Source organism: Paramormyrops kingsleyae, chromosome 2 (genome assembly GCF_048594095.1).
Source record: "Paramormyrops kingsleyae isolate MSU_618 chromosome 2, PKINGS_0.4, whole genome shotgun sequence".
NCBI lineage: Eukaryota > Metazoa > Chordata > Actinopteri > Osteoglossiformes > Mormyridae > Paramormyrops > Paramormyrops kingsleyae.
The window spans coordinates 9,763,060-9,779,860 of NC_132798.1; the positions used below are offsets into that span (position 1 = coordinate 9,763,060).

At 44.8% G+C, this 16,801-nt stretch overlaps 1 protein-coding gene across 5 annotated transcripts in view; it reads left to right on the top strand.

The window, feature by feature from the left end:
* Positions 1 to 16,801, top strand: part of pip5k1bb (phosphatidylinositol-4-phosphate 5-kinase, type I, beta b) — a 44,069-nt gene that overhangs the window by 21,117 nt on the left and 6,151 nt on the right. For all 5 annotated transcript variants that reach the window (XM_023803301.2, XM_023803305.2, XM_023803299.2 and 2 more), the window contains exons 2-8: positions 2,362 to 2,438; positions 2,687 to 2,755; positions 3,566 to 3,696; positions 6,117 to 6,234; positions 8,139 to 8,291; positions 9,357 to 9,653; positions 16,300 to 16,499. In XM_023803301.2, the coding sequence (XP_023659069.1) occupies positions 2,687 to 2,755; positions 3,566 to 3,696; positions 6,117 to 6,234; positions 8,139 to 8,291; positions 9,357 to 9,653; positions 16,300 to 16,499 (968 nt within the window). In that variant the 5' untranslated portion in view covers positions 2,362 to 2,438. The remainder of the gene's footprint in view (positions 1 to 2,361; positions 2,439 to 2,686; positions 2,756 to 3,565; positions 3,697 to 6,116; positions 6,235 to 8,138; positions 8,292 to 9,356; positions 9,654 to 16,299; positions 16,500 to 16,801) is intronic.

A 16,801-nucleotide genomic window follows, 5' to 3' on the forward strand; every position in this document is an offset into this window, starting at 1 on the left:
AAAATGAAACGTAATGGAGATCTCATTCAGGGTGAGACAGTGAGAAGCTCCAGGGTGGCATTTAGAGTAATGAAGAAGGGAAATAGACCCAGATGGCAGCGAGAAGCAGAGAACACACACGCCCTGATGGGGATCCTGCTGTCGACATCAAGAAGCGTCACTTAATTAGAGATAATTGGTCATCAGAGGCTGGGAATGTGTTGCCTGCCAGTATCCTTGCAGAGGAAGTCACACAGCGAGTCATTTCCTTGGCCGACGTCAGTGTGCTGAAACATTGGCGTTAGCAGCGTTTACAGTGTTTCAGGCTTTACCCTCCAGAACAGCAGTGCTATTACTCTCTGTCTGGTGGAACATTGCTTAGAATGACAGCCCCATTGCTGTTTGGTGGGATCTTCCTAGTCTTAGCCCTGCGAACCTCCGACACGTGACAGAGGACAGATAAAACACACCACCTATGTAGAGTTCACCACTTTACTCGCATTACTGTGATTTTCATCTGTAAATAAGCAATAAGCAGAATGTCTCACACTCTGCAAGTCTGTGCTTTTTTTTTTTTTAGCAGGTTAGATCCTCTCAAAGATCAGGAATGTAACCGGTCCTTATTCACTATCGGGTGAGCTGAACTTGCAAGAACCTTTGATCCCCCCCCCCCCTCCACAACCTCACACAGATCCCTGCCTCTGCAGTCAGCGGTTAGTATGAGAATGAGGTCACTCCCCCCTTTTTTCCATCTTGTTCCCTTAAATAGGCTGAGAGCAGCGCATGTGCCCAGTTTGCTTCTCTGACTGGGAAACAAGTAAGCATGGAGGATCCAGCATGGAGACACCTGGACCCCATTCGACTCGAATATCTGTTAGCCTTGTCAATTCGTCACCTGTCTGTATCTCTTTTATGAAAATGTCTTTTTCCAGTTAGGGTTCACTCAGTTGCTGCAACTAATGAGGGCCAGAAGAGCCATATCCAGTGTCTGGCTGCCAGTGAGCTTCAGGGTGCTTTTGCTTGCTCTTTTGGCGTCACAACTCCCTCACACACACACTCACACACACACACACACATACAGTAGTCATTGTTTCACCTGAACAGAATGTCATAGCATTCAGAGAAGAAGCCAACCTCAACAAAACACTCACAATTACGGGCAGAACTACCCCTCTGCGCATGAGCAGAGCTGGAATGGTGACGCCAGAGATGTACAAGCGTTGCCCTTAGGCCCCTAAACATGTGAAAATGAGAAGCCTTCCAGTGGAAGAATCAAAAGTTTATGACTAAATAATACATATACAACACAGTGTCTGCACTGTTACCCATACATGCCATCTAATTTTCCTAATAGGCAAGAATTCGCCTGTTCTAAATTAAATTTGATGCTATCATTGTGGCATGTTATAGCAACCAGAAAATTAAACAACAAGCAGCGCTCCTGTTCATTAAACTACGAGCTCGGCTGTCTCTCCCCCCACATTCAGCGTTCACGCACATTTCTCCCGAGCCGCTCCAGGGCTCCCTGCCACCACGGTGCTTGAAATCATTGCCACGATTCTGAGAAACATTAACGTGTAGAAAAAGGTGCCAGGTGTTCTATAGTGACATCATTTCTGTTTTACACTGCTCAGATCTCTACTCAGGCTGTGTTTATTTTGTCAGGACCTCTGGTCATGTAAGGTCTTCAGTATCCATTAATTGTTTCTTTTTTTTGTTCAGCTGACCCTTTAATCAAGCTTTAATGGTGTTTAGGACTTCTCTGAGACATCAGTCACCATATATGGCCCAGCATAAAACAGCAAGCTCCATAGCTGTAAATCCTTTCCATTCAGGAGACAACTAATGGCCAAGTTTAGCAGCCTGCTCACAGACATCAGACACTCGTACGTCCACAGATCCCAACAGTGAGCTCAAAAACACTACTTCTGACTATAGTGCATCCTGTTTTTAGGATGTGTGACGGTTTGTCTGCACACACGGGCCAGTCGCGGATAACAGCGGTTGCCATGATTGTGTTGAGATTCTTTATCCACGTTTAATAGCAGTTTGCCTGCTTTGTATGTTACGGAGGAGGCCTAGAAATTCAAGGATCATTGGACTTTGTTCCTTTGAGGAGGAATATTCTCAGTAAAACCCCAAGAGATTAATGGACTAATCCATTAATCAATCTTTCTTTTACTCCCTCTGGCATTTTAATACAGAGGCGATTTGCTCTTCTGCAGTTTGGCATCAGGAGTTTGATTCACTGTCTTGGTATCTTGCTGCTGTGGCCTCAGTCCCCTCATTCTTGGACATGTGTCATGTGAATGGTTATAATGGATCCCAGATCGGGGAGGTGCATTTCTGAAGTAACGCTTATGTCTTCCTGTTCATCGGCAGGCTCCTTCTGGATCCCCGGACCCCATGAATGAGTTATGTAAACACCGGGCAACCGACAGAGCTTTTCATTAAGCAAGGTACAGTCCCTGATTAAGACTTTGATAGTCTTTCCATTCACAGCACCATCAGTAGGGTCATCTGAAAGATAAGTCAACACTTCATAACATATTGTAGTGTTCTGAGTGCAAGGCCCATAATCTGTATCTACAAATTCTAATCAGTATAACCATTTGACTTGATTACTGAAAAACATTAAATAATTTCATTCAAATATTCAGTTTACAAAATATTAATGTCTCAGTCTAAAGGTATTTTCTGTCAAAAGATGTCAACGGCTACAGAAAATGGAGTTGGAGGGTCTCGCGGTACAAGTGGGGAGAAGACCTACAAGAAGGTATGAGTAGGGAAATGAACCTTGATGTGATTTTGCTCTTTTTGTCCCCCATGTTTAGTAACACTGAGGTACGGAGCCCCTGAAGCGGCCTGTACAAAAAAATTAACTTGCTTTCGCGTGCGCACAACTTACTAAGAGCATTTTATTTTTTTGTACAGTTCCATTCAATGCTCTGTACTGAGGCACAGTGATTTTGGTTTCTAAATGAGTAGATTTGATGAAAGCTTCTTAACTGAGAATTACAGTCACAGGGTTTTGGATTTACAGTAGGTAGGGCAATGTTTAGCTAAGGGTTATCGTGGTTTTCATTTCTTACTCTGTTTCTGAAAACGTGATTCTGCGGTTTCGATCCTTTTATTATTAATAAAGCAATTAAATCCTGTTGCATGGTGTTTCCTAAGGTGACCACTTCATAGACCAATAATATCTGGTGTATTTGTTCAGCCTTTAGGGGTTGAAAATTCTAAGCAAATAAAAATGTATGAATCACGTTGTTGAATCTGAGAAATAGATAATGAAAACGAGTGAACGTGATGAACATTCTGCAGCTTATTGCATGAGGCAAGAGGTAGAAATTTCAGGTCCAGAAAGTAAAAATCCAAACCACAATTTAGTTGACACCGAACAGTTGAGTGTATAGAGTCACGGTCACAGAGTACTCTGGTCTGGATTTTTACTTTCTGGACCTGAAATTTCTACCTCTGAATGGGGCACACAGGTTTTTTTTTTTCAGCAGATGGATAATGCAGCAGAGACAGGTTGCAATCTGCTCATTTAAAAATTTTATGTGGGTTTATCTTTGGTGCTCAGACCACGTCGTCCGCACTGAAAGGGGCGATCCAGCTCGGCATCGGCTACACGGTGGGGAACCTCACCTCCAAGCCGGACAGGGATGTGCTCATGCAGGACTTCTACGTGGTGGAGAGCGTTTTTCTTCCCAGGTACGTGTCAGACTGTCTTGTAAATTGCGCACAACGACAATATGGAAATTGTAACCCTTTCTACTTAGTATTTGCCACTGAGAGCCATGCACGCATCATATGCAGATGAAAGATGTGCCTTTAAATGAGGTACATTTGGAAGCAGCTTACAGAGACCTGTAAAATGTTTTAAGCATGCTTAGGTTGTTGTTTTGCCCACAACCAGTTTTATAAACAGCTTAAAAGAACATAATAGCCCTTTTAATGTAAGCCACATTAGAGGCGTATACCACACAAATAATATTATCGTCTAACTTCTTTAATTTTGAAGGCGCTCTGATCTAGAGGAATTTGCAAAGCTAGTACAGACTAATTACACTGGAGGGGTATTATAACACACTAAAGCCCCCCCACATTAAAGCTCTCTGCATGCAGTCATCTACATTTACATATCAGTCAAATTAAACTTACAAGGAAGATTCTTATTCTTTTGGCAAATTACGTAAGTTAATTTTTTTTCTAGTTGCACTTACAAATTTTATGGGAACACATTTAATGCAAAACTCAAGAAAACATTTGGTTTGATTTATTTCATATTCTTCCATATTCAGCGTGACACTTCAGTGCATGTATTAACGCAGGTGCATTTCAAAATTTATAAAAAGTAGGGTATTAAACAGCTCTGTCTTGCACAAATCCATATAAACGTCCTTTGCTTGAAAACCTTCTCAGCCGGCTGCAAATACGATGTAATCGGTAAAATTACAGGAATGAAAATGAGCCGAAGGAGCTTTGAACGGCCTAATTAGGGCGTTTATAAATGACCTGGAGCCCATCATCAGCCGCTGACGCTTCACCCAGACGAGGCCCAGAAAAGCCGCTTAGACCAGCGCCTGCTCTCTGGCACCGGAGTGCAAAAATGTACCTGCGAGGCTTCGGCTAATCTGCTGTGAAAACGCAGCGTGTGACTCTGGGGACCATCCAGAGGAAAGCGTTGGCTCCATTAAGATTGGAGATTTATGATTCTTATATTGCCAAACAGCCAGGTTGGGTTGAGACCAACGCACTGCAATGACACAGGACACTGACGGCACGACATTTCAAAAACACTTTCACCGCTGACGCGAAAAGCGCGGGTGGACATGTGATCGCAGTAAATGAATACGAAATGCAGACATCCCAGCTCTCCTGGAAGGCCCCGGAGTCTCCCCCACATGGACGGCAACTCCCTGACGCTCGTAGATGCCACGCAGTGTCTCAGAAATCTGTCCACCACTGGGGACGACCTTTACCATCACCGCAGCCCGAAATCACTGTAACGAACACGGGATGCCTGAAAATGGCATATAGTGCAATTAGACGCTGGGTTACGATTGCCCATGTTATGATATTTCGACTTTACAATGATTCAATGTTTTTCACATTTAGTACATTATTTAGTAAATTTCATGAGATATTCTACACTTTTTTTTAATAAATTGGGTTTTGTGTTAATGATTTTGCCCGACTGTAGGCTAATGTAAGTGTTCTTAGCATGTTTAAGGTAGACTAGGCTGGGCTATGATGTTTGTTAGGTTAGGTGTACTGTCTTAAAATGCATTTTTTTCATAGGTTTATCGGAGAGTAACGCCATCAAAACTTGTGGAAAGGCTGTATATTTAAGCATGAGTGCAATAGTACGAAATCATAAATACATTAAAAGTCCTTTAAATGGTCTTTATTAAATGTATATCATATTAAACGTTTGAACACAAACCATGGAAGAGCAAAAGAAATGCAAAGGTGTCTGCAATGTAAAAAACACTTTTGCATGAATTATTCAAATCAAAGGTTCATTCGGAAATACAGAATGGTAAACAAGCGATGGTCACGGAGCGAGTTCCAGCGATTTGTGAGTTTATTGGTAGTATTCTTTAAACTGAGAGAAGATTCCGGGTTTTTATCATATGGACTGCTGGACCCAAAGGAGGTCAGAATCCAAGCGAGCCTTTTAAGAGCACGGCACAGATTAAAAGCATCTCAGCAGCCATATTAATTAGGCCTGGTGCCCTCAGTGATCTGGCCACCCAGAGACGGATCAGCGGAGAGGTCTGCAAGCGCGGCTCTTGGACGTCACCCTCGTCTGCGCTTCCATTTAAAAGTGTAAAAGCTTCTGTAGGTGGAGTGGAAGCAGGGAAACTGATAAACGAACTCAGTCCCTCAGGCGCTGCTTAATTGTCTGCAACACATTCCGTTATTTGCTCGTTGTCTTCATTTAATTACACTCCATGTGGTTTGTTTGCTGACTTCCTAATTAGTATATCATTAGCCAACATTTACACTCTGTATCATTAGTACTTATTATGGTGGGAATATGTATTTGTGGGGGGTGGCTTGATTTTATGTTATATTGACGCCCGTCTTGCTTTGTTTTCCTGCCTCTGCCACGCGGACTCACTCAGTGAGGGCAGCAACCTGACCCCTGCGCATCACTACCCGGACTTCCGCTTTAAGACGTACGCCCCTCTGGCCTTCCGCTACTTCCGGGAGCTTTTTGGGATCAAGCCGGACGACTACCTGGTAAGTTCTGGGATGTGACAGACACACCCGCCAAGCCACTTCCACATGTGACACCAAGCCATGGCCATGCATGACAGCCATTCACACACGTGGTGCACACTAAGCCACACCCCCGTCAAGCCACACCCACATGTGGTGCACACTAAGACACACCTCCTTTAAGCCACACCCACATGTGCATCAGCCACACCCACCAAGCCATGGCCATGCATCACAGCCACTCCCACACGTGGTGCACAATAAGCCACACCCCCTTCAAGCTACACCCACATGTTCCTTAACCTCACCCACCCTGCCCTCCTCCCCTCAGACCCTGATGCTCTGCTTTCTGTCTCCTGTACGCTCACTCGATTACCCAGACACCACAAACATCTCAGTTTTTACCTCAGACTCAGAATTCCACTCCAGCGGAATTTCAAAAAGCCTTTAAAACTATCACTGGAAATTTTAAGCTTTAAATGCAACCTATGCATCCTCCTTCTAGTGAGGGAGTATTACGGGAATTTCCCGTAGTGGGACACGGTGTCACGGTGGGGGGGGGGGGAGGTAATCCCTGGGCCCTGGAACATGCCCCAGTTACAGAATTCCGCAAGACAGGAATCCAGAGATGCTGAGGAGCTGATAGCAGAACAGAGAGAAACTTCCTTTGTTCTCTGTAGCTTCCATCTCTGCTGCCTACGCAGACCCTGCCACTCTGGAGGGCGGGGGGAGAGAGAGAGAGAGAGAGAGAGAGAGAGAAAGGGGGACGAGCACTGGAAAGCGGCGTGCTGGCGTGCTTCCAGTCCCGTGTGCTGGATTTATCTGGGGGGCGGGGGGGGGGGGTAATTTAGGGCGCCTTCGTATCGGCCGCTTTAATCATGTGCCTCACGTGGCAGAAGCGAATCGGGGTTAATTACCTGGGGGAGCTGTGGCGTTCGTCACGACGCGATCGAGGGATTTGCAGGGATCCGACGCCCTCGGAACTCTCCGACCCGCCTGCTTTTAAAAAGGACAGACAGCGTTTGCTCACTCTTACACGTCATCCTCATACATTTTTCACATTTCAGTCTAAACGTTGGCGTGAAGGAAAGTTATTTAGCATTGTCCCGTCACGTGATCTTCAATCCCCCCCCCCCCCCCCCCCCCCCCGCCCGCTCATCCCTGCAGTTTTACATGTGTCTGCTAAAGGCCTGAATTAGTGTTCTGCGGCAGTGATGTCACCCTGCAGCCCAGTGACAGATAACCTGCCTTTCTACGTAATCAACAGTCATGCATTATTCAGCCAGAGGGAATCGTTTCCTCTGAGCTCTTTGAAGGGCCACACTCCTTCCCTGTAGATGCACACGGTCCTCTGGAGCTGTATGCAAATGCATGTAATGGGCTGTAATAAGAGGGACGATTTTCCTGCTTCCTGGTGATTCTTATCCTGCTTTTTTATTTCCAACTTGAACAGTCCCTGCTGTGTTTTTTTTTTTGCTGCCAGGTGCCTTTTTTACCATCAGGGGTGTCTGTGTCACACAGCCTTGATAAATACTGTATTTGCCTCCAGGTCCCAAATATACCCACCCCTTATCCAAATATCCATCTTTCAATCATTTATCCTGGTCAGTGTCGGGGGGGGGGGGGGCTCTCCCAGCACCATAGGGCATGGGGGTGCACAATGGGTGGGATACCAGTTCATGATATATTTATTTAAAAATGGGTTCTGTGCCTCCAGCCCCTGAAATCCATCATGGCCTGTCGCTTCCACCCTGTCTGAGCACTCAGTAGCTACAGCTCGTATTCCCAGGGGCGGGATCGGCCTGCAGGGTTTGCGTGTGCATCTGCGTGCGTAAGCATGACACGGAGGGAAAATTTGGATTTGTTCGGCATCAGCTCTGTAAAACCCCTCCCCCCTGTTTGCCCTGTGCTCCCCCCCCCCACAGTACTCCATCTGCAAAGAGCCCCTCATCGAGCTGTCCAACCCTGGAGCTAGCGGCTCCCTCTTTTACCTCACGAGCGACGACGAGTTCATCGTCAAGACTGTGCAGCACAAGGAGGCCGAGTTCCTGCAGAAACTGCTTCCGGGTTACTACATGGTGAGCGGCTGAGGTCGGGCCGGGCCTGGTGAGAACCGGCCTCTCTCCTGGTGCACCTGACCTGGAGTCAGGTGTGATGGCCATTGTCAGAGCTGCGGGCTTTTCCTGCCGGAATAGGCTCAGGTCATCACGACCTTGGGAGTGAAGGTGGCTTTCTGAGTGTTCCTCTAATGTCACTACTCTCACGTCTGTGTGTGTGTGTGTGTGTGTGTGTGAGCGGGTTTGCTTATCCTTATGGGGACATAATGTTCCCATAATGTGATAAATATCCATTTTTTTAAAACTCTATTTTATAAAAATCGGTGACTGCTATGAAAAAACTAAAAATGCAAAAACTCTTGTATTTTGTTAGGTTACTTATGGTTATGGTTAGGGCAGGGTAGGGGTTAAGGTTGTCGTAGTTAGCGTTAGCATTTTTCCCATTGAAATGAATGAGCGGTCCCCGTAAGGATATGTTTACCCTACATGTATGTGTCTGTGTGTGTGTGTGTGTGTGTAGAGTATTATAAAAGAGTCTTGGCCAGTCAAAGAAAAAGTTAAAAAGCTACATTTTTTAATGATACGTGTATATTTAACATCAGAATATTTGCAAATGAAAAGAAACAATAAAAAGTAACAAGTATTTCATGTGTTCTTCAAAAAGTTACTGATGTCTTAGATGGCTAGAACAATGGCTAATGAATGCCCAAAGGATGCCCAAAGGATACCCTAACCTCTCCTCAGGGGCACCCCAGCCATTCCATGTGTTTATTAAATTTCACTACCAGCTAACTTAGTTAATGAATTTAATTCAAATTAAATTGTTAGTCAAACAAGGTATGTTTGTAGTTGAGTAAACAAATACAGTTGGTATATTCGATGGTTACTCCAAATACTGGGGTGACTTTAGGGAATGAGACACAATATCACAATATTACACCAACATGAAGATCACTTAGACACATTATGATGTAGAATCATAATGTACATTATGTATAATCTATAATAGAAAATATATGTCCACATCTGCAGTCAGGATGTTCCTCTGATGTTCCTGTTCCCGGGTTTGCTCTCTGCTCCTCTCAGAACCTGAACCAGAACCCCAGAACACTGCTGCCCAAGTTCTACGGGCTCTACTGCGTCCAGTCAGGAGGCATGAACATCCGGCTGGTGGTGATGAACAACGTGCTGCCGCGCTCTGTGAAGATGCACTACAAGTACGACCTGAAGGGCTCGACGTACAAGCGGCGGGCGAACCGCAAGGAGCGGGAGAAAGCCTGTCCCACCTACAAGGACCTGGACTTCCAGGACATGCATGACGGATTGTACTTCGACACCGAGACCTACAACGCCTTGATGAAGACGCTGCAGCGGGATTGCCGGGTCAGTGCCACGTTCCCGCCTAGTGCCTTATTTATCGCCGTGGCGACAGCTAAACTCTCCGCAGGAAGGACGTGGCGGTAAACACTGGCGGGGCCCACACACAAACACACAATATAGTTCGTTTATAATTCATAAACCATAAACCACATGTATTTGGACTGTGGTAAGAAACCAGAGGGAATTCACAGGAACACACACATACTCACACACAAACACTGCTGACACAGATATTTTTTTGAAGTGTTTATGAAGTCAAAGCTCCAGCCACAGAATAAAACTAAAAACTAAAAAATTCGTCATGTTACAAAATGATTCCCACCACATCTGAAACCAGGCCCCCTCTCACCCCTCCGCTGATGTCTGTACCACGTTAATAAGGGTTAAGGAGGCATTTTAAAAGCAAATATCAGCAGTTTAACTCCCAGCCAATTTTTGCTGACTCGTGACATCTGAGTAGGTAACGTGTGACAGTTCTTTAAACAGCAGAGCTGATTAAAAGTCTTCTCGCCAAAAAGAGCAGGTCCTCAAGGAAAGACTTCAATTGTTTCACAGCTTCACGGCAAAATGTATTAAGAGCAGTGTTTTAAGAAAGTTTGTTTAGGATCCTTCTCTGAATATCAGTGTTTATTTGACAGATATGTTGGCACACACTGTTGGCTAATGACTCTGCCCTTCACTTCCTCTTCTCTTCTTCTTTAGCTGACTTCCTATGCTGCTTCATCTGAAATTGCAATTTTTTTTTTCTGCTCCCACTTTTCTTTGTAACGTGGTAAGACGTGACTGTTTTTCAAAGACGCCTCACCGTCAAGGCTCCCACAAAGTTATAAGGCAGGAGTGCATCGGGCAGCCAGCAAAATTGCTCATACAGAAGCATATGTGTCATGTTACGCTGTAACTGAAATCAATTGGGAAATTTTTGGGGTGGGGAGAGGGGAGGGGCAGGCATAAGCTCTGTCATCCAGTGAGATTCTGTGGTGTTCCACGTCATTAGCCAGGATTACCACGGGGTTAGAGCAGTGTTTCCCAACCCGGTCCTCTGGGACCCCTAGACAGTGCACATTTTTGCTCCCTCTCAGCTCCCTGCCAGACAGTCCACATTTTTGCTCCCTCTCCCAGTTCCTGCAAAAATGCAGACTGTCTGGGGATCCTCGAGGAATGGGTTGGGAAATGGCAGCTTTGAGGAATGTGAAATGAGGGAGGAGCACTGGGCTGCTCTGGCCCAGAGTTGCCAATGGTGTTGCTGTGCCGTGGTCATTCAGAGGATGGTGGCCCAGTGCAAGTCACATTCGTCGAGCTGTCAGATAAGGGCTGAGTCCCACGCTGACCTTGGAGGAACTTGTTTGTTTGCGCTCAACTTCCCTCAGAAGGAGAAAGCATTTCCTCAGTGCTGTCATTACCATTCGGCCGTTACGAGAAAGGGGAAGCTGGGACAGGTTCCTGAAGCTCGGCTGAAACGTGCTGCATTTTGGTTCCCTGTCACCTTATATAGTACATGGCTACTGAAACGTTGGAGGGTTTCTGCTCAAAGGTTGAATGAATTAAGGTGAGTCACAGACACACACTGCTGTGATCATCTTCGTCATCTATGTCCAAGATCCCCCCCCCCCCCCGCCCCAAGCCCCCAACTTCTGCATTCTTGGTCCTTGCTGTAAAGGGGGAGGGATTTAGGGAAGGTGGTCTGCAGTGCAGGCCTCTGAAAGGACCTGCAATTGCACACGTCACGGTGCAAGCTGTGCGTACCACGTCGCCCCCTGCTGTGTAAGAGGGGAGGGCGACACTGTGCCGGCTTGGAAAATTGAGAGTGGTGATGACAGACTCAGGTGGTGTGTAGCTCAGTGGGTTCGGATGATAAGAAGGTCATGCATTCTGATCCTGCGGCCACAGAGTCATCATATCGCCCTTAACCTCAGCTGCTCCCCGGGGGCGATACGTGATCTTGCTTTCCAAGCTTTTCCCCATTTGTGTGATGTTTTATACAAAGTGATTGTTAAATAAATGCAGGCAGTAATCTGTTCCACAAATCCTTACGTAAGTCGCATTTACCATTTAAGACACCTTATAGCAAAAAACACGAGCCAAAAATATACAGTAGCCCCCTCCGTATCCATACTGCGGATGGCCGAAGCCGCGAACTATCTGCGGACCCCATATATAATGTCATTTACAGGTACAGGCATATGTTTAATTGATAAATTATGTACAGTAGGACTACCAACCTTAAATACAGTAATAATAAAGTACATTGTACAGTATTATGCAGTACTGTATTCTGAGATGATATAACAATGAAAAAATGTAATGTATCAAGGGATGACAACGATGAAAAAGGACAAAGGAACAACGAAAAAACATAGGCTACTGTTGTACATTTTACCATGAAACTGATTGTATCATGTGCCTGTACATAATCTGTAATGAGAAAAATGTATTTGTTTAAAAGTATCTTAGCCAAGACTTATGAACCGAGACTTATTTGGGCCACAGTAAACCACAGATAACTGATACCATGGTTATTGAAACGGATATTAAATAAATGAAAAGGTAAGGTTTTAAATACTGTATTTTCGCTGTAAATTTACTTACAGATACGTTGCCTTTTCACGTTACCATAAACTATATATCTTGGGTATTTTTTGTGTAAGTCCGGATTTACGGAAGTCGGTTTTACGTAAGTCAAGAGCAGCCTGTCATTGTAAATGTTGTTGGCATACCAACCGTAATCTAGGTCAGAAGTCCAAGTATATTTTTGTTCCGTTTGTTTACTTTCAGTTGAGATGGATGAATCAGCTTGTTATAACTCACGCTATATTTGCCTATATCAGCAAGCGTGTCGTGTGATATGTGGTGTGGATTTGGTTGCTCATTTTTACATAGGGTTTTTTTTAGAATGATTCTGCATTTCCCCATAAGTTGATCGCATTGACCCTGGATTATGGAAGATGCATGGGTGGAATCGTTGCTCCCGAAGTTAGTTCCCATTGTCTTTCCAGGTTTTGCATGCATCTTGAAAGTGTGTCACAGTGTCGTCACCGTGTGGAACAATCCAGTTCACTGTTTCCTAATGTATGTGCAAGTATATCCTCCATGTATTGTTGCCTTACTAGGCCTTCCGAAATGCTCTCAGAGAAGAGAATGTTTAGTATGGTTTTAATACTAATCGTTATGGTGCCCAGACATGTAACTCCAGCGTGAGCTTCTTGATACTACAGAAGCTGAAGTGCAGATTTTTCCAACAGCAAGTATGGCTTATTGTGAAAAGGCTCGGCCTTCTCTGTGAATTTTCCCTGTTGAAAGGGTATTTTCCAGCTTTTTTCACTTTTGTTGTTTTAATTGCACATATTGTATAACATGTCCAAAATGCTGTAAGCTTTTTGTAAGACTTTCAGCTTTAGAGTGCGTCCCTTTTGCTCTACGTTCTAGGTAGCTTTGAAACTCTAGAACCAGAACACTCAGAGTGTCTCCAATAATTCTTTCTCAGAACAGATATTCACCAGAAAACTATTCTATGAAGACCAATAACTATTTCACTCAAAAAATCTCAAGAAAATACTTGTATTTTCTGTATCTAAATACTGGGGGTTTTGTTTTTTTTTATTATCTATTTAAGTTTATTATTGCTTATTTGTTCATTGATTAAACAATGAAATAAATCCAATTGAAATGTCAGCACTGCACAGCTCTGGGGAGGCTGAAGTGCCCTGACAGTATATCCTCAACTCAGCGTCCTGTAGCCCAAAGCAGACGGCAGGTTGGGTGGGGGGGGGTGGGCTTATTAGCTGAGCTGCCTGGAGTAGCGGCAGCTTAATGGGGGGGGGGGGTCAGTAATGGGGACACTGTGCTGTAAAAATGGCAACGTCCTTTGGATGAGACATAAACCCGAGGTCCTGACTCTCTAAGGTCATAATAGATCCCCAGGCAGGGAGTAGAGGTGCTACCCCAATGCCCTGGCTAACATTGCCCATGGTGGCCCTTTCAAATCTGGCCTCCTAATCACCCCCTATATCTAACTGGTGAATTCTCTCCTGCCCCTTCACCGCCTCAGCTACTGTGTGGTGGGCGTACTGGTGCAGAAAGGCTGCTGTAGCGTCATCCAGGTGGGGGCTACACAGTGGTGGTGGGTCCAGTGGATCCCCAGTGGTTCTGTGAAGCACTTTGGGCGTCTTAAAAAGTGCTATATAAACATAAAATTCATTCATTCATTCATTCATTCATTCATTCACCTCTCCCGGGGGTCTCCGCGTCACAATCAGCCGCTTGTTGGGATTTTTGAATTATTAGAAATGTAGTCCGACATGAAGAACAACGTCTCGCTTCAGACGGAATAAGTCAGCACTTCTGCCCCTTCTTACGAACTGCGGCAGCATTAGGGTGGTCCGTTTGCAGGGACGTGCAGCTGAAGCTCGTCTGCGTGGCTGACTTTCGCCTGAATGGGCGTGTGCTGGGCTCACAGTGGGACTCCTTTCACAACCCTGTTATCGGATCGGTGGACATTTGAATATGATGGGTGCTTCAGGAAGCTTGCAAAGAGGATTGTGGGGAAAACGAGAGGCTCCAAATATGCTTATACATATTTGCATTTGTGTGAGGTGCTTCAGCAGAGAGAAATAGAGCACAGAAGATTCAGGGTGCATCAGAGAGACAGTGTGGCGGTAGTTAAAACTGCATTATATTGTTAGTAAGTGTATTTTAGTGTGTATTGCCTTTTATACTGTGCGTCAAGTCATTAAAATTAAATACCAGAAGAGTGAGAAACTTTTATCTATAATGCAGTTTTATTCATTCATTAATTCATTCATTCATCTTTTATACTGTTTGTTCTATACTGCAGGGATCTGGAGCTTAAGCCAGAAATGGGTACAAGGCAGGGAATAGTCAAGGACAGGGTGCCAACCCATTGCAGGGCACGGTCAAAATAATGTCTAAAATGAACAATGCGTAGAGATCTTAAAAAGCCAGCCAGCCAAAAGAACTGCCTGTAACAGAAGAGTAGGACAGGATTCACTTACCTCTGAATCCGGTTCTGCTTTCAAAAACAACATACCAGGAAAGACAGCTGCAGGCTGAGAGAGTGTTTGGTAAGTTTCCTTGTGACGCAGTATCTGCGCCATTAAGCCTAGTTCTCAAAGGCATATCATTGTCTTTAGTTGTTCATATTGTGTGTCAGTGGCTATTCTCTCTTTGTGTGTTTTTGCGTGACTGTAATTCAAGTTCATGTAGCACTCCTGTTAAACATTCTGACGTCATATTTAATTAACAGCCAGCAATCCACGGGTAAGCCAAAGCTGTGTTATTGCTGTGTTAGTACCAGCATGAACATGCTCAAATGTAAATGTAAGGTACACATACAGTACCAGCATACGTTTTGTGATTGACAAATCAGCACAAGATAAACTGTGTCAAAAAAACACCAGATTAAATTTGCAGAAAAAAATGCCAATACTTCCCAGATTTGTTTGCTTCTCTGTTAACGGGTTTCATTCTGGAGGCTAGGAGTATGCAAATCTAGGAATAGTCGTGTTTTCTTCCAGAAGTATGAAAATACTGCTGCTCCTGGTTCAGGTTGTCGCATGTAATGCTTAATGCGACATGCAGCTCTTGTTTTCGATGGTCTATTCAGTAATAATGAGGAGCGCAGGGCCTGTGTGAAATTAACACTGGTGTTTAGAAATAGCTTTTTGCGATGCAAATGCATCAATTTAATTAAAATTCCTATTAGCCCTAAAGCATTACTCTAATCTCCGCTGAAATTTACAGAACCAAAAATAGTGGGCTGGCACACGACGAGGGATTTGAGACATGAATTCGTCATCAGGCTGCTCACATACACAAAGAAATTTGGTGTGAAGGTTATATTTTTATGCACAGTAATTTATAGGGAATGTGTGACTGGCAGGTCAAACGAAGCTTTTCCTTCCCTTGGTGGCAGATCTTTGCAGATGAGGTGGCTGCTGGGAGTGTTTCAGGCAGTTACTGCATCCTGAACGATCCAGATTAAAGGCCCAGATTAAAGCAAAGCGGGCATTTTAAATCCGGGGCCTGATTTCCATGGCATCCTCTGAGGTTCTGTGACATCCTCAGCTGCCCTCTTACTCCCTAAGCCTTCCATGGAAAAATGCTCGGTGTAATACACAGCGCACCATAGGATTTCGGACCCTATTGTTCAACACGTGTTGTGGTTACTCCTTTTGAAAGGTCCTCAGTACATTGTGGTGTTTGTGCTGTGTGCAACAGATTAACAGGTAGGCCTTAGAAGATGTAGAACTATCATATCAACAGTTATATTATTGGAAAACAAGGTTCTTTCTAACAGATTTTACCGCTGTTGTCCATCACTGAGTTGTTGTACAAGCAGTACAAAAGTCAAAAGAAATCAACAGTCATTGTACAGTATATATGGCATAATAGGGCAAACTAGTAGTGCGAACTATGATTTAATTTACATCGGTCTAGGTCTTCCTTTATAACAGAAATGAAGAGCGACCTTCTTTTCACAGGTCAATAACTTGTCTTTCACTAGGTCCAGTCATTTTTTTTTCCTTGAGGTACTTTCTAAAGTCTTTAGTTTAAAACCCACTTGACCTGAGCCCTCTCATCGCCAAAATGCAGGGTATGTAACGGACCGCTGCGCTCCTTCTTCAACGCTCAGGTGCTGGAGAGCTTCAAGATCATGGACTACAGTCTGCTGCTGGGGGTGCATGTGCTGGACCAGAGCGTGAAGGACGGGGACGTGGCAGAAGCTTGCGGAGACGGCAGGCGTCCGGTGGGCCAGAAGGTGCTCTATTCCACAGCCATGGAGTCCATTCAGGGGGACGGCAAGGCGGGCGAGTCGCTCACCACCGATGACACGTGAGTGACTGTGAGCCGCTTGGCAGACGGCGGGGGCTGGCACTCAGAAACGTACGCCAACACTCGGTGGGTCACATGACCTGGGCAACGAGAAGCCCCCTCATAATTACAATGTGATGCAGTGTATGTATAAATAAAGGGAAACTCATGGAGGATAGTCCTACACTTGTTAACAACAGTCTCTGATTGTGTGACCTTTCCAAAAAATTACATTCATGCCTAGACGTGCTGCTTCTCCGTTGGTGTGTGCCGCTGTTTGTCTTTGGTGCGATGATCGCTCTGATAAGTTAACTTGCTTTCGA